Below are 24,629 nucleotides of genomic sequence, written 5' to 3' on the forward strand. Positions count from 1 at the left end.
GGCTTAGAAAAGGGGGGGGAAAAACCCGCAGGAACTCGCAAGGCATTGTCGTCTTGCGAAGCAAGCCCATAGGAAATTCGTTTTGCGAAGCACCTCCAAAACGGAAAACCCTTTCGTCTAGCGGGTTTTCCGTCTTGCGAGGCATTCGTCTTGCAGGGCACCACTGTAATTCAAGTATTGATATTGGGGAATACCAACTGAAAAACTCTAAGCTAAATCTGAGCCTCTGCGGTGGAAGTGATGCTCTAGCAGAACTAGGCTTGCTGGATCAGAGGATTAAATCCCCCCACAAACTACTCCAGTCACAGAGAAAGGCCATAGCCTTGTTCTCACGCAATGCTAAACCAAACCCAGAAATCTCCAGTAACTCCTTACCTCAAGGCTCACAGACTGTATTGCTACTGCCACATCCTTTTCATCTCCACCTCCCATAGTAGCAGTATGTTGCTGGGCTTGGCTGCAGAAAGGAGAAGAGTCCAGTCTATTACACCACTAGAATAGGGATGGAAAAGCTGTGGCAATCAAGGCTGCTGCTCCCAATATCCTGGACCGTTCCAGCCAGGACTGATGGGAGTTTGGAGTTTAGAAGGCCATAGACCTTGGAGGCCATAGATGCCTCACTTCTCCGCTAGAGCACATTCAACTCGCTTTCAAGCTCTTTCATATTAACAGGGAGTTCTGCCTGATGCGCAAACCAGAGTCGAGACATCTCTGCTACACACCAGATTTGCAGCACAAGGCAATTCCTTTCCAGCCAACCAAAACAGCATATCTGTAGGGCACTACTAGAAAATGCACCCAGTGCCTTTGCAGCAAAGAAAAATCAATGCGGAATGGCACAGAGTCCAGGATACCAGGGGACAGGCACAGTTGTGAACATCTGGCCCACTTTTGAGAGAGGAAGAAATCAAGGGGGACGGTGGCCACTCAGCCTCAGCCTATTCCAAGTACCATACCTAGGAGGAGTCCTGTAGCTCAGTGGTTGAGAATCTGCTTTGCAGGCAGAAGGTCTCAGGTTCAATCCCTGGTGTCTCCAGTGCAGGCTTGGAGACAACCCTGCCTGAAACCCTGGAGAGCATCTGCCTGCCAGTGTAGACAATATTGAGCTAGATGGACCAATGGTCTGATAAGGCAGCTTCTTATGTATGTCCCTATACTTACCTCTGCTGATATTCTGACAGTGGGTGGGCATTGGTGAAGGTGACAAAGAGTTGGAACCAACACCTTGCTATTAGCCATTGCTGGCCTCGGAATGGAAGAGATTGCAGCAGGCCGTGCTGAACTGGAAATGCCAGTTAACAGCGCTTCAACAGGTATTTGACAACAACAGGTTCTTTTTTTCCTCTCTCTCCATGTTTGAAGGCTTGTATTTGTCAGTCGGGCTGCCAATCATTTCCTGGCTATCCCTGATCTATGCCAAGATCCCTCTCGGCACATGCCCAGTCCAGTCCCTTGCTCAGCATAGCCATTAAAGGATGCTCTCCTTATTTGGGCAAGGGATCCAGCTTGCATGCTGGTTCCATAGTGGGTGGCCTCTGGAAGAAAGTCAGAAGGAAGAGCCGGACATTCCACCACAACCCAGAAGGACAATGTGTATTGACTTGCCATGCTGATCCAGTTAGCCAGTTAGCGAGTTCAAGGAAAAGCCTCGCCGCAGTCATTTACGCTGGAGCCCCTGGCAGCAGGGAGATGTTTGCAGTGAGGGCTGCGTGCAGCGCTAAGGGATCTGTGTTAATACACTCTCAAACGCTGGGCAGGCAGACCCTGGTGGTTTCCTGCCCCAACTAGTACTTTTTGATCATTCGTTACCATTACAGTCAAATCACATGCTTTCCTGACAGATCAGCACTAGAAACCTCTGGCCCAGGAACTTCCTTGAAATGAAGAGATTTATTCCACAATTATGAATATTTATGTGCACGCACACGCACACACACACACACACACACACACACACAGGCACCACTCTTATTTTAGTAACAAATAGTAGCCTGTGATCAAACCGCTGTGGTTAATAAAAGAACATCATGCACCAGTCGTATATAATGAGCCCTGCTAAGGAATTCATGCCCCCCAAATGTATATAAATACACCACTACCAAAAAATAATATAAAGTGATTTATACGTTTATCAGATATATAAGTGTATACATACATATGCATTTCTATAAATTATTTATACAAAGCTAAATGGGGCTTTAGGCAAAAGTTTCTCTCTCTCCACAGATAGGAAAGGACTCAGCCCCCACCCCCCTGCCGGAGAAATTGTTTGAACCTTTCACTCCTAATTTATGTATTTCCAACTTTCCATTTTAAACCATTCGGCAAAAGGAAAAACCTGGTTTGTTTCAGGCTTGTCTTGAGATTTAGGACCTGGTTTTGGTGTCTTCTGACATTCTTTCCATCAAAAGTAATGCCTTGCTGGGGCAAATCCCAGAAAGACGGCACGTGGCAGAAACTTGTCTGATAAAAGTTGGGAAAACCTGAGCTTTGTGACAGATCTCACAGCCAATGGCAGGCAAGTAACTTGCCAACATTAAGAAGAAAATACATAAATCTCATTGTATCTTAAATACACCTATTGCTAAAAAATAAAAAAAATAAAAAGTGGGTTTTTTTAATTGTCCAGTTTGGACAAAGGTTCCCCCTGTATGTGAAATTCTGTCTTTGTATAAGGAATTTACTGTTATGTTATTTTGTTCAGCATAAAGGATGTACGTAACAACCAAAGTCAAAAGACACAAAACTAATAGCCTCACAGTGTGTATGCAGTGATGGCCAAACGCAGCCCTCCAGCTGTTTTGGGACTACAATTCCCATCATCCCTGAACACTGGTCCTGTTAGCTAGGGATGATGGGAGTTGTAGTCCCAAAACAGCTGGGGGGCCTTTGGCCATCACTAATTTAAGGGGACAGAATGTTGCTTGGGTTTATCTACTTGCTGCAAGCCACGCAAAGGGAGGAATCCAACATTGCACTATTATGGTTATTCTGTCCATGCAAGCAGGAGGAGGGTGGGCAGAGCGTGGCTTCAGTGGCCAGTGTCTCCTCCTCTTCCTGCCTCCTCCTCTACCAAGTATGAGCTGGCCATTGAAGCGGCACTGCACTCAGCTTGTGTTTGGCCTCCTCCACCCCAATTTTGGGGGGACATTGGGGGGCCTGCCTCCCCAAATGGGGGGAAGGTCTCAGCTCCCAGGAGTTGCCCCACTTGATAGGGCTGATAGCATCTGAAAGGACCACAAGACCTGTGCTCCCCAGCAACCAGTATTCAAAGGGAAAGGAACCCCTGATTTTAAAATTGGCGCAACCACCTCTCAGAAACAAGGTGGGGAAGTATGGAGCTCCACCTACTGATCTATAAATTAAGGCGCTTCAATCATGTAGTACAAAATAAGAAGTTAATTAAGCTTAAGCTTCCATTTCCCTGTGTCCCTACGTTCATACAGCAGGGACATCTTTTTAAACTTCCTTTGCTTTTACAAAAACATTCCCATTGCCCCAATACTCAGACTACAAAACCCAGAGTGCTGATCTCCGTTCCCCGTTGATCAGACTGAAACAGGTAAGCAGCTTTTTGTGACTTACCTATAGTCATGCAACACCCCAGGGCTGTTGCCGGAAGAGGGCCCCACTCTCTAACCACTACCAGGCACTCCCTCCCCATCTATATATTTTGCAGTTTCCTATGGCAATGCTTAGGCTTCTAACCCAGAAAGAGGCAAGGCTTCTGATTAAAACCTTTGGGGTATTAATTTTTTCCCTCTTAATACATATGCTAGCTCACTCCCATCTGTGTGGTTAATTAGTTCCTGACTGTAGGTTAAATGTAGGGCATGTTGTCACGAGCCTAAGGTGGGGTGGCCAGACCTCCTGCTATTGCCATATGGCTTTTTCTTTTTTAACTCTTCCCATCCAAGCTTCTGGTTTTATAGGCACGCAAACAAAATAACAAACCAAAGAATTGAGTGTGAGGAGGGGATGTTTGTTCATGTTCATTTGCAATTCTAAGAGGAAACATGCTCTTTGTGGAAGCAGATTTCTCCAGCAGTATTGATTTAAGACCCAGCTTCCCCCCTCCCTTGCCTTTCGCCCACTTCCACCGCAGAGCAAAATCATTATTAAAAGCAGGAAATAACTCTCTGCATAGGGAGAAACTACTGCACAAATAGGGTGTTTCCAGGGGTCCTGAAACATGCTTTATGACAGCTGCACTGGCAGCATGACAAGAACATGAGGGTCACTCTCAATTAGCTTAAAACAGAGAACCAAACTCTCCTCATCACTGAAGCAAACATGAGTGAGAAAAGCAAATTGGGCTGATTAGAGGAAATCCACAAAGTATGTTGGTTTTGGCCACCCTGTCAGTCCTCAAGCCTGTGTGTATGAACAATGCACAGGTCACATTCCCTGCGAAATTCCAAGGGATTTTTCCAGGTACCTGCAACTCTCCAAAAAGTCGAGCCTGTTTGGTGAAAACAGCTGTTCAGGGCTTGGCTCCTCTCAGAATTTGGCTCAAAGCCTGGTTGCTTGCAAATAATATGAAAACAATCAACAGGTCTTTATCTTCTTAAGAGAAAGTTTAATATTGCAATGCGACAACCTTCCCTGGGAGCAAACGCTTGGGAGATCTTTGGAGATCTGTCACATTAGCCATCAGAACGTTGAGAGGGTTCTGATGGAAGGGAGGTCATATGCGTTCAAAATGAAGTGGCCTGTCTGGTCTCTGACACTCACTTTACTGATACTATTACTCATTACCTGCACTGGCTCTCAGGTCATGTCAAGGCTCAATCCTTGGAGTTAACTTCAAAGCCCCAGACTGTTTGGGAGCAGGCTATCTGAATGACGGAAGAGACAATGAACCAAAGGGTTCTAATTACAAGCAAATAACCTATCAAGCAAGTAATCTATCAAGGATGCTGTAGTGGTGGATTTCCTGCATCGGACATGAGGTTGGTCTAGAGGACCTCCAAGACCCTTTCCAACACCATCTTTCTATGATATCCCCCCACCCCATATGCAACATTAGAGGCTCTGCTATGCTTCCCACCACTTTCAGAAACATGGTTGGTTGAACCTAAGATGCAAGACGGGACCTTTTTCATATTGCCACCCAGAATACAGAGCTCTCTTGCTAGAGAGGTGTATTTGGCTCCTTTTCTTTAAAGATTCAGACATGCTTCCACCCACCCTTTTTATTCCTGCAAACTTTCTATATGGTTTAATGTTTTTATCTCCCTGGTTGTAAATGATTTTAGCCTGATCTTTTAATTGTTTTAATACCCTTCAGAAATTTTGTAAGCATGACATTTCTTAATAAATATTCCCCCTGTTCCCATTCTTTTAAATGGCTCTTTGCAGGACCATTTTTACAATCTTTACCTTCTGGCCAGACTTCTGTTTTTAGCATGTGGCAGATGCAATAAGTTTCACCTGGATGGGGTGATGAAAGAAAGGTTTTATTTTATATTAAAAAATGCTACTTAGGGTGTATGTGAGGATCTAGAGAAGGATAAGGAGAGCATGGATGGCTCCAAGCAACCATTGCTATGGGGTTGGAAAGGAAGGAGGGAGGCACCAAATGAGGAGGAGAAAAGCAGCGTGAAAATGGAAAAAGAAAAGGGAAAAAATGGAGAGTCCCAGGTTGCATCAGAGTCTGCTTCTTGGATTGGACACTGGAGCAAATACCAAAAAGGCACTGGTCATCCTGGTTTAGAAAGTCCTAAGCACTTTGTCTCCTCTTGATACAAAAGGACTCCATTTTGGGTCACTTGCCTGCTGTTGTTTGTGCCTCTGTTTTGAACTTCTACTTTGCTAGAGGTCTGTGTTGAAATCTTACAGGAAGTCAGTTATCACCTTCTCATACCATTGACTCCGATAAACAAAGAAGGCATACGGGGAGACAGACTTCTTCTGTGCTCCAGAAAACCACAGGTTCAATATTTGAAGTTCCCCAGAATCAATATTTGCACTTCCAACAACCCACTCCTTCCTTGAACTACTTTTGCCTATACAGTTGTACCTTGGAAGCCTTGGCTCCCGAACAAATCGGCTCCCGAACGATTGAAACCCAGAAGTTCCGGTTTTCGAACGATTTTCAGAAGCCGAACATCCAGCGCGGCTTCCATGGCTTCCGACTGGCTGCAGGATACTCCTGCCACCAATCAGAAGCTGCGCTTTGGTTTTTGAATGGTTCTGGGAGTCAAACAGACTCCCAGAATGCATTCTGTTCGAAAACCAAGGTATCACTGTACTCTTTCCCAGCTCTTGTTCATAACATCAAAAGTGGTGAGGCAGGCCCAGCTAGAGTGAGCATGGCGGTGGGGCAGTTTAGCAGTCACTGTATATTAATATATGGATAGGCACATAGTCCTTAACATACATAGAACTATGTGAAGATTATTGGATGCTGCTGCCGTGTCACAGAGAGTTATATACATCAGTGGCAAGAGTCCAAGATGCAGCTTGGATTTGGCAGTGAGCTCCATCTCTTCGTGTGGTCCTGTTTCCCATGCTGATAATAATTATGTCAATCCAGGGGGTGTGGCCATTTATCCTGTTGGTTCTGCTCGTGGGATTACATGTGTGCAAGTAGTGATGTTCCCACTCAGTTTTTCTCGGAGCCCTAAATATGTGAAGAGCTTGACATAGGCAGCGAGGAGGTGAGGTTGGGGAAGAGAATTCTAGAAAAGCCATTCAGAGCACATATTTAGATTGCAAGCATTGCTGATTTTGTATGTGTTTAGAAGTATCTGTTCTCAAGACTATGGGTGAAGTCCATTATCCTTCAGAAACCCAATGCAGTCCAATAGGAAAGACAGCTGTCAGTGGAGAAACACTTGTGGCTTCACATAGAGCGCCTGTCTTTTTCTGTCTTCTATTTTACCTCAGAACAATTAGAGAACTCACAGAATGCTCTCAGCGACCCAGAGCAAGTTTCACAATTTTTCAGACCGTGATACTGTCTTTAGAAAAACCCGTGTATTTAAATGTTTAGTTTTAGCTAGTAGTATTGCTCTTTAAAACATCGCACGTTTGTTATGTGTGTTTAAACTAGTTGTACAGATGAGTTAGATGTATTCTGTAATACAGTGCAGTATATGGATTTATACTACTTCATAATTGGAAGAAAATGTAAGAAGAAAGAAAGACACCAAAATGTGACCCTGTAACCAGCATGAGGGACGTTCTTTCTATTAACTGCACTGGCAAAACACTATGGTCATGATGCGCTGATGTTGATGATGTCACATCGTGATGCAAAACCTATCAGACCAAAAGTGCAGTATCTTTTTTCTACCACTACTATGTCCCTCAGGGGTCGTGCCGCTTTGCAAAGTACAAGGGGACACGTCTCTGCCCCCAAGGAACTGGCAGTGCGAACGCGAGAGAAGAGGGAAAGACGTGGAGGCAGGGACGCATGTAATCACGGGCTGCAGGAAAACACATGCTGTAGCATAATGGATTATTGCTCCAACTCTCCCATTGTTCCCCACTGTCACTTTGCCAAATGTGAATACCGTGTCTTTGAACCGCAATTCTGTAACATCCTCCTCCGCGAAAATACAGGGAAATGCAGAGAAGGCTCTCATCCCCACATGCAGGCAAACTCTGCTGGCAAAAATCAGACACTTTTCTCTAAGCACTGTCATTGCTGGCCAAGTTACAGCAGCAATGGGGAAACCTCTGATCTGTGGGCCTAATTTGGCCTGTAAAGCTGTTTCCCCAAGCCAAACCACCTGCACTATACCTGACATCTTATCTGTCAGGGAGTGGGGCAGGTAAAGACTGCTGCTTGCTATTATGGCTGAGTGGCTAGGGAACTGCTGTGTGACGTTTGTGCTGTGGGTTTGAGTCCAGGGTGCTCTCTCTTCCTTTCATTAACCCTGATATGACATTCCTCCCTGCCAGGCATGCTAACGGTGTGTGGGGTCGCTTCCCCCTGGTAGGGCTCAAACTCTTGTCTCCTGCTTCTGCTAGTCCTATGCCCTGTTCAGTGATTCATTAATGGCAGTGGCTGTCAGTGTGTGTGTGTGTGCCCCATTCCCTTGGCTGCTTGGCAAAAAAATGAATCTTTCTCTTCCTTAGGTGGGTTTTGAACCGTTTTCCAAGCCGGGGGGGGGGAGCGGTGTATGCTATGTGCAGGCAGGTAGTTGTGCAGATGTCACATTGTACAACCTCTCCCTCCTTCCATTTGTGCTCCAAAACAGTGGTTGTCATAAAGCACAAAGGGATTAAAAATCTGGACTGGTCATTGCTGGCTGTGCCATTGGGGTTGATATGAGTGGTGTTGCCTTGTGTGTAGTGAGACATATGCCTTGAGCATATTCCTGTTGTTAGCTCATTGGCTCCTTCCCTGTGTTGATGTCTTTACTAGCACTGGCTGTGATTGGTGGGCTGTGGTGGCATTCCCAGGGATGTTGTTGTGGATGTGTTTGCCATCTCCTCCTGACTTTAAATTTCTTATTGTGAGCATTTCCCTTCCAGGGTTAAGCATTGGATTGGCTGGCCTTTCTGCCAACAAAGTGGCACCATAATTCTGGTCCAGAAAAATGAAAGTAAAGGATTACTCTCTGACAGTGAAACCTGAAAGGATTTATTTCTGTGAGGGAAATCCTTTCATTTTACCCCCATCCCTCTTGCGGCCACAAGCTCTTCCTCCCCAGGGAGCTGTTGGTTTGCAAAATGTTGTGCACATTTATACACTACGTTGCAGTCATAAGGACCAGACAAACAAGAAATCTGGATGTAGAGAGTACGGAACAAAAGTCAGGATGACAAGGCAATTCATTAGTAGCATTTGGGCCACATTAGAATGCAAAGTGAACTTTCCACTGAGCAGAAGCTCCAGAGAATGCAAAATATTACTGAGAATAAGGTGTGGTGCCTTGAAGTGAGGCATGTATGAAACCAACCATAAACACAGTGGGAGCAGCCATTCTTTCACATCCTCGCACGCCTTCCTGCTAAATTGTTTCCTTCCAAATGGATTTTTTTATTTAAACTGAAAACAAATCCTTTATGAGGTTTTGCATCTTCAGCATTTGATGCACACGTTCAGCATGGAACCAAGCCTTGGTGGCCACCTGTAGCAAGACCCAAGAAATTTAATTTGCAAATAGTACCCTGCTGGCAAGAGCAGAAAGATAAACATGCACCTAGCTATTGATGCTAATCCTTGACATTTGACTATTTTTTTCCACTGAAAAAGGTGGGAAGGAACCAAAACTTGTTTTACTGGGTTGTTTGGATTGGGGGGGGGGTGGAGATAGTCTTGTAGTGGTTTGTGATATTGCATTGACACATTGTTCAATATGCTCTTATCTTAAGCTCTTGTTTCTTTATGACACAGGTCTAAAGATGTGAACAGGTGCTGGCTCTAAATTACTGGCTGCAAACAAGGAAGTTAGAACTGGAGGGAAGAATAAGTTGATCTGTGAGGTGGCAGTGCTTCCTGCTGAAGAGACAATCTGGGAAAAACTGCAGCAAAAACAAACAAACCCACAAGTGTGTATTTCATACCTTCATGTCCCTTCTTTGGTTCCCAGTTTTAGGATCCAAAATTTTAAAATAAAATAATTGTAGGGTGGCTAGAAACAAACAAAACTTTGAAGTGAAATTCATAAATATATTTTGTTTGCTGCCCTGTTTGTCACTAGAAGCTCAAGTGGCCAGAGTGCCTTCTACCATCTTCAGCTGAAAAGACATTTAGAGTTGTTGCTTGAACTGGGAAAGCCTGACCACTGTTGTCCATATATGCTGGTAACCTCCAGGCTGGATTACTGCAGTATGCTGGGGGGGGGGGGCTGCCCTTGAGGCTGGTCCAGATGCGACAGCTAGTGCAAAACGCAGTGGCTTGACTGGGGCAGGATATCACCAACACATTAGCCCGGCTGTTTAAAGGACTGCACTGGCTGCCAGTTAGCTACTGGGTTATGTTCAAAGCACTGGTTTGGGGGTATTAAGCCCTACTGCACTTGGGACCTGGTTACCTGGAAGATTGTGACACTTTATATACCCTTTGGAACTACCCCTGTTGCCATTTCAGCATTTACTGAAGACCTTCCTCTTCCAACAAGTCTTTTAACTGGAGATTTTTCACAGTCTGCATCTGTCTTGGAATTGTTTTTAGTATGTTTTTATTTTATCTCGTTTGCCACTCCAGACTCCTTTGGGAAGAAGGGCGGGATATAAATAAATAAATATAAAAAGAAATGGTAAGAAATTGAAATGGTCATTATGACAAATGGATGTATAGGTTCAATGGTATGAATGTAGTCTTAAAAAGTTTTCTGTTCATTGAAAAGGGTAATAGCCAAAAACAAGAGAGCCAGTGCTATCTGCTGTTAGATATGTGCAGTCTGGAAGCAGACCAGCATATCCCTGTCTTTCTTATGACTGTAGGCCTATTTATGAAACCTTTCCAACTACCAATTCCAGATGCAAGAACTCCTTCGGGGTCATGCCCATGTCTTGAACCTACTTTCCATATTAGAAATGTAAGTCATCAGTATGATCCTGGAAGTAGCTCTCACATCTGAAATAGCTAGATGGAATGCTTTCAAATCTATCTATTCATGAGAAAGACACAGATATGCTGTTCTAATTGTGTGCTGCTTGTGGAATCAGTCAACTGCTTTCCATACCATCCCCCTTTCCCTACCTTTTCCTCATTCTCCTTGTCTTCTTGAACATAGTTCATTCACTTGTCATCTTGATGGATGAGTGGGAAGTGACTGCCTAACTTTAGGTACCCCTGTGTGAAACCCAGACCCATTTTAGTCTGGCTTCCATTCTGCTTTGGGGACTGAAACTGCTTTGGTTGCTTTAGAACAGTTGCACTGGGAGATAATCAGGGGGAAATGCAACTCAGTTGATTCTCCTGGACCTCTCCATGGCTTAGAGTACTATTGACATAGTATCCTTCCAGATCACCTGTCTGGGATGATCCAGCTTTTTTTGTTGCCTCTTGCCTCCAGTGCTATTAAACACTTTCACAAAACTGCTGCTGGTAGCCATGTGGAGATCTGGAGATCTGCACCTAGATTCTCCTTTTCATCTAGTCCAGGTGAGGCACTGGACACTCTCAGCAAGTGCCAGGACTTGTAATGAGCTAGATGAGTGCCGATAAACTGGGGCTCAATCCAGCCAACAAAGTTTTAGATGGTTAAGTTTACAGCTGCCCTGAGTGTCTCTTTGAGACAAAGTGTGGGATACAAATGATCTACATAAATAAATACATTTTGGGAAGCTGGCATTCCAACTCTTTGGGATGGAGCTACACTAATCCTCAAGGATCAGGTTGACAGCTTGGGGTTGCTATTGGATCTGACCTTTCAAGTGTCCATTGCACAAAGCACCTTTCACCAAACATCCTTTGGTGTTTCAGCTGTTACCCTGCCTGAATAAAATGGATCTTGTCATAGTTACCTGTGCTCTTGAAACATTCTGCTAAAATTACATAGTGTCTAATACTTGAAACATGGCTTTGCCTGTGTTTGGAAACTTCTGAATGTAGCTGCCCAGTTATTAACTGGGTCCCCAATTCCAACATAATTAAAAGTGCTGGTCTCTTTTTACTTTAAAACAATCTGGGACAAGGATATCTGAAGGTCCTCCTTCTTGCCTGCATAGAAAGATCATCTGCTGAGGTATTCCTCCAAACGCAGCAGTGGATCTGCCACAATTGCTCCTCAACTTCCTCTGAATCCAAGCTTGTTGGAGGGACACCTCTGCCACATCCTAAACCCCTCTAGCAGAGTGAATCAGGGGGTTAAGATTGCCCTGCCCATCCCACTAAAATGAATGAGACAAGTTAGTCCCAGGCTGCGTTTTGGTTTTATTTGTGCACTGCCTTGTGAGGGCTACACAATGAAAGCTAGAAGTCCATGTAATTAATAAACAGAATCCCATTACTACAAGACCAAAGCATGACAAGCTACCTCTGGATTCAACCCTGTAATTCTCCAGGAATGGAAGATTCTTAGCTCCTCCAAATTTCTGAAAGCTTCTTTAGAACATAAGATCCTGCTGAGCCAAACCTGTAGCCCATCTAGTTCAGCATCATCTTCTTACAATGACCAACCAGAGGCCTGTGGGAAGCCCAGAGTATATAGACTGGATAGCAACCTTAATTATAGTGATCTACAAGCTACCGTAGTATCTGTACTTCAGCCACTTAAACAGGTTGTGGCTCACTGTTTATATTTTTCTCCGCTGGGTAAAGTCTGGCACTGTGATTCATTTAAGGACTTTCAGAGACTTAAGTTTGTTGGTTTTGATGTTTCGAATTATTCCATAAAGTTTTTCACATTGTTATTGTTTCTGGCCATCGTGTTGCTTTTGATATTGCTGACTCGTTTTTGCAACACAGGGGTTGATTTGTTTACTCACTATATTTTTCCAAAGACAGAGAGCTTTGTTTGGGTTTCATCTGACAACACACAAAGAGAGATCACAGACTGCCCTGGCCAGGATGTTTAGCTATGGACTCTTCTGCCTTAGTGCAACATGTTGGACTGGAGGAACTGACCAGCCTTATAGCAATGAGAAACACACCTGATGAAAGTCAATACTGGTATATCTTAAAAAGTTGTCATTATAACTAATATCACAGATATGGCCAGAGAGAGACCAGGCATTCTTCAGTGGGAAGAGCTGCGGATGTTGTCCCAGATTGGTTGCATTCTCTGAAGCTTCTGGTTTTGAAGAACTCAGTGGGCAAGTAGTTGCCCTGCCTTGGACAAGTTGTTATTTCTCTGCACCAGCTGTTCTCCCATGGTATGACAGCAGGACATGGGATCATGTGCTAAGCAGCCAGCATTGATGCAAGGGGAGATTAATCCCTTTGTTGGGCATAATGCACTGGAGTGCAAGTGTAGAAAAGAGAAATTTCCATAACAGACGGGTTGTATCCAATTAGTTCTGCTCTGAGTAAATGTTAGCTGGATACAACTTACAGTGTATAAAATTATGCACAAAATTGGGCACAAAATTGGGAAATTAGATAGAGAAAAATGACACTATTCCCCCCCCCCCCCGTGTGTGCATGGCATGAGATTGATGCTTCCTCATTTATTTCTGTCCCACGCCCAGCAGTAGAGCAACAATAGATGTTTACCCACAGGTCTGGGTAAAGAGATGTTATGTTGCTCCACACCACTGTGGAAAGGGGATTTGGAAGGGCATGTTATCCCAAAGACCAAGGGAGTGACCTCAGCCCCTACATAATCTTCGCTGTCATAGGCCCATAACAACACTAAGGGGTTTTTCGTAGAAGATGGGACATATCTTCACAGTCTTATCCTATGTTCCTCAAAGGGATATCACTGCCTCGACTACAGCACAGCACAAAAGCTGAGTTTATAAAAGACCCATGACCTTCAGATGGTCTGAACTAACTGTAATACAAATACTTAAATTTAACTAGTTTACAGCATACAGACTGTAAACACGTTCAATGGACTTTGGTTTAATGTTGATCTGCTGCTTATTAAATAAGGGGCAATCCATATATTGCATGCTATTTTCCCCTGCAAAATTGCAGCCTGTCAAAGCTATTCTTTGTTTACAATTAAAATAAAAAAAAAATAAAAAATGACAGGACTATATTATACACATGTGTAGCTTGGCCCCAAGGGTGAAAAGTAAAGGGCATGTTATTTTGGTACCCCTTGTACTAGTGACATACAAAGAGAGTTTGTTCTTTTTTTCCTAAGCCAGAGCTCTGTTCCTTAAGTTCATATTCAGAACAAAACACTCAGGAGAAAACAGTTCAGTTTTTGGTAAGATGGAGCGTGCCAGTATATAAACCTCTCCTAGAGATGATTAAGAGGTGTTCCATTAAGCTGCAATTTTGCAGGGGAGGGGGCTGAGTGCTCATAACAATTATGTGAAAACAAGTCAATGCAGGTTAGTAATTAACCTATTAAAAGGGATATATCCGCTCACACAGGAGCCTCTGTCACGATGCTCAGCATACTGAGCAAAATTTCCAATGCGGCCATAAATCAAAGGCTGGAAGCAACATCTGTAGATATTAAAGAAGCAGCCACTTAAAACAAGAGTAAGCATTACAGCTCGGGCTAAAGATATCCTCTGCTCAGAGCTCTCGTAGCATCCTGTTGACCTCTTTTCCCAAAGAAAATAGCTTGACCTTATTCTAGATAGCTACAACTCTTGTGAAGTTCAGTTTTCTTCCATGCTGTACCTTTTGGGTTTACTGAGACTGAAACAAGAAAACCAGTTTTATGGACTCTGGGTTCAAGCAATGAGCAGTTAAGGGAAACAAATGTAGAACACGAGTGTTAAAAACAAATCTTTACTGAAAGTTGTCTTTCTTTACACTCTCTCTTAGGAGTGACAAGCAAGTGCGTATTGTGCAAAAGCCTGGTTGCGCCTGGACAAATAAGCAGAACAGGGCAAGCGGCTCATTTATTTCAATTTCAAACTTTGGGGAGACGACTTGCGTTTAGTCTTGGTCCACAAATGCAGCCAGTGCCCATTTCCCATGACTTTTTAAAAGTAGTACCACCACAAAGTTGTTACCAAATACACATTTAAATAAGCAGGAGGATCTTTTCTCATCTCCTGCCATGGCACACAACCTTATGCCTTCCGTCAAGTGATTTGTAAAAAAATAAAATGCTCGAGACTTTTGGCTTGTTATGCCAACCACAATTTACAGTCTTCGAATGATGACATCCTCCCTGTAGCAAGAAAAATAGGACTCTAACAGAGAGTGCAATTTTTTAAAATGGGTTTTCCAGCTGTGATTCAGTGAAGTTGAACACTAAGTGGCAGTACTACAGAGGGAAAATTGTTCCGTGTTGTTGAATCTCAAAGAAAAGGCCTTTCTTTTTATCTCTTTTCATTAAATAAACAATAGTGAACAGCTCTTTTTCAATTGCCTCATATTGAGAGTTAAGTAGCGATTTTATCTGCAGCCCTGAGTGAGATATACTGGCCTGAACCCAAAGAGTTGTATTTCCTCTGTTCTTTCAGAGCAGGCCCCAATCCTTTTTATCAGAGACAGGCCTAACACTATAGGCGACAAGGCCTAGGGCAGGCACGGTGGGCACCAGGGTGGGCCATTTGCACAGAGGGGGGAATTCAAGCACGGACAGCTTCTGCCACACATACAAGACATGATGCACCTCCTATGAGGCTGGGTATTGGCTTGAGGGTCAGACAAGGGTTCAAATCCTCTCCTAGTTCTCATACACACCATGCATCCAAAGCACAACATCACCCCCCTCAAAAAAGAAGAACCCTGTGAACTGTAGCTTGAGAAGCTCACAGGAGTAGAAGGCAGCCATTTCTGAGGGAATTCAAACTGTGCTGCTAGATAGGCTTCAGGTAGTTCCCTGGAGATGAATGAGGAAGGGCCATAGCTCAGTGTAGGGCATCTGCTTTGCCTGGAGATGGTTCCAGGTTCAGTACCAAAGATCTCCAAGCAGGGCTGGTAGATAACCCCTGTCTGAAATCCTGGAGAGCTGCTGCTGCCTGCCAGTGTAAACAGTGCAGCACTGGATGCCCAAATGACGTGACTCCGCATAAGGCAGTTTCCAGGGTTTCTTCCCTACTTGCTGACACCAGTTTCCACCCCCAATTCCAGATATGGGGAGAGACGATGCGAGTGGTGAGGCCTGCCTTTATTCAGAAACTTTCTCTGGACAGCACATAAGAGTTCACAAAGACAGAAACATGAGTGAGCAAGGGATGGTTACTTCCACACTAGCAGTGTACTCCAGAATTAATACCATTTCATTACTCATTTATTGCAGATGATCCAGATGAAATCACTGTGAAACAGTTTCGATCCAGTGTGCATGCATGTTGCACCCTTTGCAGACATCTACATCTGAAATCAATGTATGAGACCCTTCTGTGTGTGTGTCTCTCCTTCTTTCTCCCTTGTCTCTCAAACTATAGCATTTGCAAATTATCAGATGTTTTTCAGCCTTGACTAGATTAGTTTTCAGTTGGCTTACTCAGAACCAGATGCCAATCCTGACCAGGCACACTGGGAAACTAGTAGGTAAGATGAAGAATAGAACCAACCCATATCAATGTACAAGGCGATGGCGATTGTGCCAAAATTGCACAGAATCATTCAGCAGGGATTCTATGGGCATCTGCCAGAAATGCTGATAACTAATGGATGGTTCTCATGTCCAAGAAAGTAGTTGACTGCCTGCAGTGAGTGTGGTTGTGGTGCCTCCAGAAGACAGCCCAAAAGGTGCTCCTGGATCCAGCATTGTCAGTAGAGTGACCTAAGTGACCTTGTTGGGTAGGAGAGCTTTTCACAGGCTTCAGCTGGTTAGGCAACTGCAATCGTTCGTGGACTAGGCCAGCTTGACCTCAGTGGTTCAGGAATTGGAAACCTCAAGACTGGGCTACTGCAATGCATTCTATATGGGGCTTCCCTTTTGTCTGCTCCAGAAACTGCAGTTAGTGCAGAATGCTCCAGGATGATTGCTGACAGTTTGTCAGGTAGAGTCCATCAGCATAAAGGTAAAAAGGTGAAGGACCCCTGGACATTTAAGTCCAGTCAAAGGCAACTATGGGGTTGCGGTGCTCATCTCACTTCAGGCCAAGGGAGCAGGTGTTTGTCCACAGACAGCTTTCCAAGTCATGTGGTCAGCATGACTAAACCGCTTCTAGCACAATGGGACACCATGACAGAAGCCAGAGCGCATGGAAACACCGTTTACCTTCCCCCCCACCTATTTATCTACTTGCACTGACATGCTTTCGAACTGCTAGGTTGGCAGCAGCAGGGACAGAGCGATGGGAGCTCACCCTGTTGCAGGGATTTGAACCGCCGACCTTCTGATCGTCAAGCCCAAGAAGCTCAGTGGTTTAGAGCACAGCAACACCCATGTCCATCAGCATATTACACTTGTGCTCAAATATCTTCACTTCCTGCCAGTTTGCCATTGGGCCGAGTTCAAGTTGCTGCTACTGGTATATAAAGCCCTTACATGCTTGGGACCAGTTTACTTAAGGGATTGCCGTATGGCAACATCTGTACTTCAGAATTTCCAGTCTCCAAACATGAGGCAGCTGCCATAATTGTATTCCTTTAGATGTCTGCTGAAAACATTTCTGCTTTAGTTACATGTGTTAGTTTTTGTTAGAAGTTTTTAAATTACTTTTACAGTGGTACCTCGGGTTAAGTACTTAATTCGTTCCGAAGGTCCGTTCTTAACCTGAAACAGTTCTTAAGCTGAAGCACCACTTTAGCTAATGGGGCCTCCTGTTGCCACCGCACCGCTGCTGTGCGATTTCTGTTCTCATCCTGAAGCAAAGTTCTTAACCCAAGGTACTATTTCTGGGTTAGTGGAGTCTGTAACCTGAAGCGTATGTAACCTGAAGCGTATGTAGCCCGAGGTACCACTGTAATTGTATTTTATTGAAGATATTTGCCACCCTGGGATCCTTTTGGAGGAAGGGCAGGATATAAATTTTTACAGAGAAATGAATAAAATACCATATTGGCCCAAATATAAGCCGCACCTTTAAAATTGGAGGGGGGGGGGAAATACCCAAATATAAGCTGCTCCATTCCTCGCTGCTCCTGGCTGCATATTGGGAGGTGGGGGGGTGCATGCTGCATTGCCAACAGCCTTTCCCCTTCATCGCTATCTCCCTTCCCAGTCTTGGGGGAGAGGACAGGGACTATGTGCAGGGCGGGCACCGCTTTGCCACGCTCCTGGTGCTGTCTGCCCCGCACTCCTGGCTGCATACTGTAAGGTTGTGAATATAAGCCCCACTTTAACTTTTCACAGTCGGAATTTGGGGGGAAAGTGAGGCTCATATTTAGGCCAATACGGTGTCATCCTAAGCACATAAAAAGAGGACCAAAGTTAAGAGTCAGAAAGATATTTCAGATTTTTAGGAGCCAACCTCAGTTATTCAGGACATATAAAGGAATTATGTATATATAATTTCAAATTAATAGGAGCTATCCACAATTTTTTTGTGCTCAGGAAAACTAGTGTGTGAGATTCAATCATAGTACTAATAGACTTAAGTTAAAAGTATTGCTGCTTTGAAGTTACATGAATAGATGGCACATGCCTACTGAAGGTGAAATAGTAAGCCTTGTCATTCATGCTGCCAGTCAGTGGCTCAATGAAATTCACTCAATGGGGCAGTATAAACAAGTATCATCATTATCTTTTTATTTTACTCATGCCACACAGCCTGGACCATTGCCTCTGTGTGTACGTGCATTTATAAATATCACAATGGTTTCAATTCTGAGTATTTTTATCAATCCATGAATTAAAGATAGCACAGGTACTTGCTGTATACTACCAGGATAGATTCTCTGCATACATTAAAACTCAGTTACTAGAAGCATAAATAAGTAATGGTTATTGATCTCAAAACGGTAATAACCTAAAAAAAAAAAATGTATAGCAAACAAAGTAATTAAAAAAAGTACTTTTGGAAAAAAGAAAAACCCTTAACGTTCAAGGCAAGAGGCTAATGGCAATTCTGGGAAAAAAGAATGCACGTGGTTGTAACACATTGCTCTTTTAATCTTATAAAAAATTGAAGAATTAGAGCAATCAATAGCACACAACAAAGCTGCCAAATAGTTCATTCATTGTTTGGACATCTGAAAATAATTACTAGGTAGCATTTTCAAAAGCACCTCATTTAGGTGACTTGTAGCATAAGAAGAATTGTATTTACCTGAAAGTAAGACGCACTGACTTTAACATAAATTAAAGAAAGTTGATGAGGACAGTGACTGCAGCTGCGATCCGCAGCAGTGATGGTTGGTGGGAAGAGAGAAATAAACCCCTTTAAGCATTGTGAGACTTACTTCTGGGTAAACATGCACTTAATTGGTTCCCCCCCTCCCCATCATTCAAATCTCACCTTAGCCACATATTTGTTCAATGGTCTTAGGCAGCCTTCTTCAACCTGGTGCCCTCCATGATGACTCCCATCAGGCTCCAGGCAGCACAGCACAGAGGTGTCATCCCAAACATCTGGAAAGCACCTGGTGGGGGAAGGCTGGCCTTACGCAAGCCACTATTATCAGCTTCAGCAGTACAGTATGGGGATAATAATGATCTAATGGGCAGGGCTGTCGTAAGGATTCTCAAGGCAATGTATATGAAGTGTTTCAAGCACAGTGAAGTGCTATAATGCATTATGAAGTCTTGTTGACACAGCAGCCTAATTCTGCTGCTGCGCCTGTTTGAGATCCAAATATGAATGCTAAGAGAGTTGTGGTAATAACTAGGATGGGGTACATAATCCTCTATGCTACTCAGTGCTATCAAACAGTTTCATGTGTATGTCAGCAAGATCCTAATCAAACTTACTTGAATCCAAGATGCATTTAAAACAACAGGATTTCATTCCACATTCAGGACTGGGGTGGCAGGAGCTTAATCTGTGGTCCTCAGTTATGCTTTGTCATGCATGCAATGCTTAACTAACCTATGAATCCCCAGGTTGCAAGTTGAATTTTCAAAATAGATCTTAAACAACCAGATTCTCAAATGGCCAAAGCAACACAACCCCTGTTGAAATGGAAAGTGCTTATTCTGCGGGAAAGAGAATGGCAGACCCAAGTTCTGTTACAGTACTAACTAAACTTTCATGTAGATAAGGTGCATGGAAATGAATGGGATGAACACTTTCAAATAATGGATAGGATTCGAAGTGCCATCTGTACACTGAGCGTTCCCGGACTCTCCCTTTCCACAGCAAGCCCTGGTGTGGATGTGCACACACTATAAGATGCTGCAGAAGGTCAAGGGACCATGGGGCGGGGGGAATCACTGTGTGCACACAAGACCACTTTAGACAGCCATATGGATCTCTTTAAATCCTGGTCACTGTGATAAGATTGGGATCACAAATTATTGCAGATCTGATAAAGCAACGAATAGGAAATGAATATTCTCTGTTCTTGCAATGAGTGAATGAAATGCACAGGTGAGTATTGCAGAAATATATAGAGATTGCTTGCTTTTATTAAGTTGTTTCCTCCCATCCACCGACTGAACGCACAATATAAAAGGAGTTTAATAATTTACGGAAAGCATGCACACACACACAGAGAGAGAGAGAGACTTCTGTCTAGCGAAGTAGACAAAAAGGACAAATAAGTTTATAGCCCTGGAATTCCAGTTATGGTAACCGGCGTGTTTTAAATTCCAGTAAAGGTTACATTTCAACAAGTGTCTCCTTCCGTTCACTTACTGAGCCTTGCTGGCTTGTGTAGATGCATAATTCTGAGCTGCAGCCAACAGAGTAACTTCCCGTTACATTCCATTTATAACCTCTGGCAGTGTGTCATACCTAGGCGGTTATGCATCCCCACTGCTGCTGCCACACATCCTAATTCTCTCTACAGCAGCAACAACAACGTCAAGTTGCCCAAGTCATAAATAGATCTCTACATACCCTGAAGAATGAGTGAAACTTTTTGTTTCCAGGAGATGACACTCAAGTTAGATTTTGAATCACAGTGATGGAAGGAACTTGAGGCAATGCTAGAGGGAATTACTCCTAATAACACGGCCAGTTTCTTGGGCTGGTGGGGAGATGGACCATGCAGCCACCACTGCACACAGCCAAACCTATGTCACTCATTTCCCAAGCAATTAGCTGCAACAGACTTGCATTCCCTGGAGCAGGTTAAAATCTATGCACCCCAGCATCCTGATCGAAACATCCTGATCCTTGAAACATGGAGGTTCCACTAAGCTATCATAGCTAATGTGTGTAAATAGATGTCTTATCCATAAATTTATCTACCCTGGAATTGACCATCCAGATATTGTTGGACTCAAAGTCTCTGGTGGGGCTCCAGCAGCCTGTCAGAGTCCAGGGTTGGTTGGTGCCCATTGGGACAAGCAGGGTTGTACGCAGGGAGACCACCATTGGCTGGTGGAGCCAGAGCCAACTAATACTTGTTTTGTTCCCATTCTCCTCCCTGCATTACATGGAGCAATGCTGAGACAAAGGTGGAGGAAGGTGACAGGCAGTGGAACCCCTGAAGGTGGACTGAGGATGGTGGGGCAGAACCATATTCGCCCTAAGGAACCGCCTACCATGTGTCCCAGGTAGCATGGTCAATGCAGCAGTCCATATCTAGAAATCCACAGTTCCCCATCTAAAAGTGCATCCCCATGTATGCTCATTCAGAAGTTAAGCCGATTGAGTTCACTACCATGTATAATACCATATAATGACTGCAGCCTAGACGTAATTCTCAAATCCGTGTGAAGAACAGCTCCCCCAGATTCACTTTTGTCCCCATGTTCTCCCCGCCCCTCCCTTTAATCCATTAGGAAGTGCATTCTTTGCTTGCAAGCTCATTTCTGTACCCAAATATTTTGGCAGCTTCCTCCCGTTAATCATTAAAATAAACGTTGGTGGGTGGGCATTGTATTAAAAGGAGATTGATCTCCGGTAATTTTCAGAGAGAGAGAGAGAGAAAGTTCCAAGCAGGAACCCATTTCCCTGGCTTTCCTACATCTCTCACACATACAAGATTGGTCTCCGTCGCTTAGAGCGTTTCTCTGCCTCCTTGCCCAGTTGCCTGCCTTTGATGTCATCAGGAAGCGTTCCCCGCGCCCTGGCTGCTCTCATCTGGGCAGGAGTGCTCATGCAAAAAAGTTCCTCTAGCACATCATGTTACACAAGGAAATCCCCCTCTGGATGCGAGGCCCCTCCGAGCCAGCGATGTAAGACGCATCGAGCCTGACGCGGATGATCCCACCTAGCCCAGCTGCGTGGAGCAGAAGACCTCCCACTCCCATTCAGAGGTTGGCGGCGGCGGCGGCGGCGCTTTGCTCTGGAATCCCGCCCTCTCCTCTGGGCCTTGAGCCGCTGCGCCTCTCTCTCTGACCAGCAGAGGGCCCCCTGTCCCATTAAAAACGCACAAAACCACCACCCGAACAAACTCGCTCCACACAACTAGACCACCACAAAAATCCAAGGAGTATCGCAATTGCAGCGCTGCTTGGGTTGTTTTGCTGGTTTGGAGGGGGGGACACGCCCCCCGTCACAAAAACCCACCCTTCCTTCCTAAAACCCGCGGCTGCAGTCTTAAGAAGGCTGCCCTAAAAGGAGGGAACCCCTTCCTCGCCCACCAGTAATCGCGCGGCAGGCAGCCAGCCGCCCCCAAACCCGCTTCCTCCGCTCCGCTGCGCTGCAGCCTCGAGGGGCTCCCCACCTCTCCACGTACCGTCGGATGGGACCAGCCGAGGGAAGCCCTGCCTGTTTGCCTGGGCTCCAGCGAGTGGGCTCCAGCGGCGCGCCTGCCTCGCTCGCTCTCTCCTGCCGCCCTCGGACTCCCACCGCCTCCGTCGGGTGGGCTTTCTGCAGAGGAAAGTGCGCGGCAAGTTGCAGGCAGCGAGCAAGCGAGAACTAAGTGCGCGCGTTGGTGAGCCAGGTCGTGCCATAGCCTGGCCAGAGGCGGCCACCCCCGGAGGCAGCGAGGGCGCCAAGTCCCTGCCAGCCGCGAAGCGAGCAGGTGTCTGGTGCTCTGGGGGCGACACCCGAGAGGGGGAGATCGGACAACAAACCTCGCTCGTTTGGGCCACGCTTACCTGGGGCTGCGCTCGCTCTCGGGCTTCACTTCCGAGGAAGCGGACGGGCCCGACGGGCGTATGGCGCCGCGATCCCCTCGCTCCCAATCCTCCCACCCGCCCGGCGCTCCATCAGCTTCTTGAAGGGAATCACCCCTCGGCAGGGTCCTGCCGGAGCCCCGGGTCCGCAGCTCCCTAGCCCTCCCCTTCCGACGCCCTCTCGCGTCTCCCGCTTTGCTTGGCGCCCCTGCTGCTGCCCCTTTCCGGGGCGCCTCTCTCTCCACCCAGCTCGGCTCGAGTCAACTTTTCTCTCCCCCCCCCCGCCCCGTCCCTACCTTGCCGTCCACACAAAGCCTGCTGGGGTCTCCTCCGGAGAGTCACATCGTCTCCCAGCCGTCCAGTCCCTGCAGCCGCCTCCTGCAGCTCCAGAAACACAGGAGGAGGCGAGCAGCTCGAATGTCTCATCAAAGCTTTATGAAGGGTGGGAGGGCAGCGGCGTGGTGGGGAGCCTCTGATCTCGTTCTCTCCCTTCCTCTCCCCCCCCCCAGCGGGGCGGAGGGGGGGGCTGGCGTAGGAGCCTCTCTCACACGAGCCCGCCTGCCCCCCCCCGCCCGTTGCTGGCTTCTGCTCACTCAGGAATTATTTAGATCTCCGTTTGGGCTTCGATTGGTCAAGCCGCTTCCAAGCAGGAACGCCGAGGACTGGGGTGCCCGCTTTAAAGGAACCGCGTTGCCTCTCCCACCCCATCCCAATGCCGGACGGCAAACGCTGTTTGCTCCCTAGAAGGGGAGGGCTCCCTTTCGCCTGCTACAAACTTTTTTGTCCCTGCCTGGGTAGGGTTGGTCGACCAGATCTCTCTAGGGAAGGAAGAGGATCGGGTTGGACTAGGCACCCAAATCGCTTCCCCACCCCAACCCCACGCCTTATCGCGAAGCAAAGTTGCAAATAACTGAAAGCCAGTAACAGCCACGCATATCGCAGAGACTTATGCCTTCCCAGGTTAGTTTGAGCCAGACCCATCCGCAGGCTGGTCATGCTCAAGCCCCCCCCCCATCGCAATGCAATAGGACTACTCCGGAGTAAGTGGATTGGACAAAAAGGCGTTGGGTGAGGAGATGGGTAGAATACCAATAACAAAATTTTATTATTTCCCCCCTTCCAGTGCCTGGCTTTTAATAGCAATTTAAAAATCCAGGGAACTGGGGCTTCCTCTGGAAATGTTACGAAATCCCTTAAAAAGCTGGAAAAGATTGGCTTACTTGTTCGTGCATTAAACAAACCAGATCCATTTAAATATAGCTCCCTCACTGACCTCTCCATAGTCTGCCTATTAAGAATGCAATCAAGATAATAACAAACATTCTTTATTAATGAAGGCTCCGGGTAACGTTACAACTAGTCACTTTCGAAGAGAACACGCAGCGGGCAAACGTGCTCGATCCAGCCAGCCGGCGGATTCTCTCGCAGACAGAACCAGACAGGCAGAAGCAGCGCAACCCCAAACTCACCTTTCGCTTAAAAAACAACAACAAAGCCCCGCAAAACTTAATTTATTATTTTGGTTCAAAAGCGCGCCTCCTGGCAAAAGCCAGCCACCCCAAGTGGGCTCCTGCGGGGCTGCTTTGGGAAGCGAGAGGGAGAAAAGAGACCCCCCCCAACTACTTGCCCAAATTTTGCAACTCGTCCCCTCCCGCGCGCGCAGCTCTTTCCCGCTCATGCCGCCAACGCAGATTAAATTATTGCGAGTGGAAATTGCGTGGCGGAGGTTAATAATTGCAACACACGCCCCGCCCCTTCACACACGACTGAGCAGCTTCCTTTGATCTCGGCCCGGACGGAGAGATTGCATTGTTTATCAGCGGCTCGCCTCGGGTCAGCCTAGCGCCGGATCGAAACCTCCCGAGCGCCGCTAGGGTGGGATGTGCGGACGGGAAGCCACGCGCGCCATGCGTGGAGGTCACGTGACGCCCCGCCCGCCTCTCCGAGGGAGACGCCGCTGGCAGCACTAACGAGGAACCGCAATCCCGACGCAGGCGAAGGATGCCTCCCATTAGAGGG

The 24,629-nt window shown here is 46.0% G+C and overlaps 1 protein-coding gene across 5 annotated transcripts in view; it reads right to left on the reverse strand.

The window, feature by feature from the left end:
* Positions 1 to 24,629, reverse strand: part of BDNF (brain derived neurotrophic factor) — a 72,610-nt gene that overhangs the window by 18,167 nt on the left and 29,814 nt on the right. Inside the window, exons 1-2 of one of the 5 annotated variants that reach the window (XM_081166461.1) lie at positions 1,162 to 1,541; positions 376 to 457 (exon numbers count right to left, since the gene is read on the reverse strand). The exons of 3 other annotated variants lie outside the window; for them this stretch is intronic. In XM_081166461.1, the coding sequence (XP_081022587.1) occupies positions 376 to 432 (57 nt within the window). In that variant the 5' untranslated portion in view covers positions 433 to 457; positions 1,162 to 1,541. Of the gene's footprint in view, positions 1 to 375; positions 458 to 1,161; positions 1,542 to 22,906; positions 23,162 to 24,629 lie in introns of those variants that run through there. One more of the 5 variants, XM_081166463.1, reaches the window with a different exon arrangement.

Source organism: Podarcis bocagei (assembly GCF_964188305.1).
Source record: "Podarcis bocagei genome assembly, chromosome: 1".
NCBI classification, from domain to species: Eukaryota; Metazoa; Chordata; class Lepidosauria; order Squamata; family Lacertidae; genus Podarcis; species Podarcis bocagei.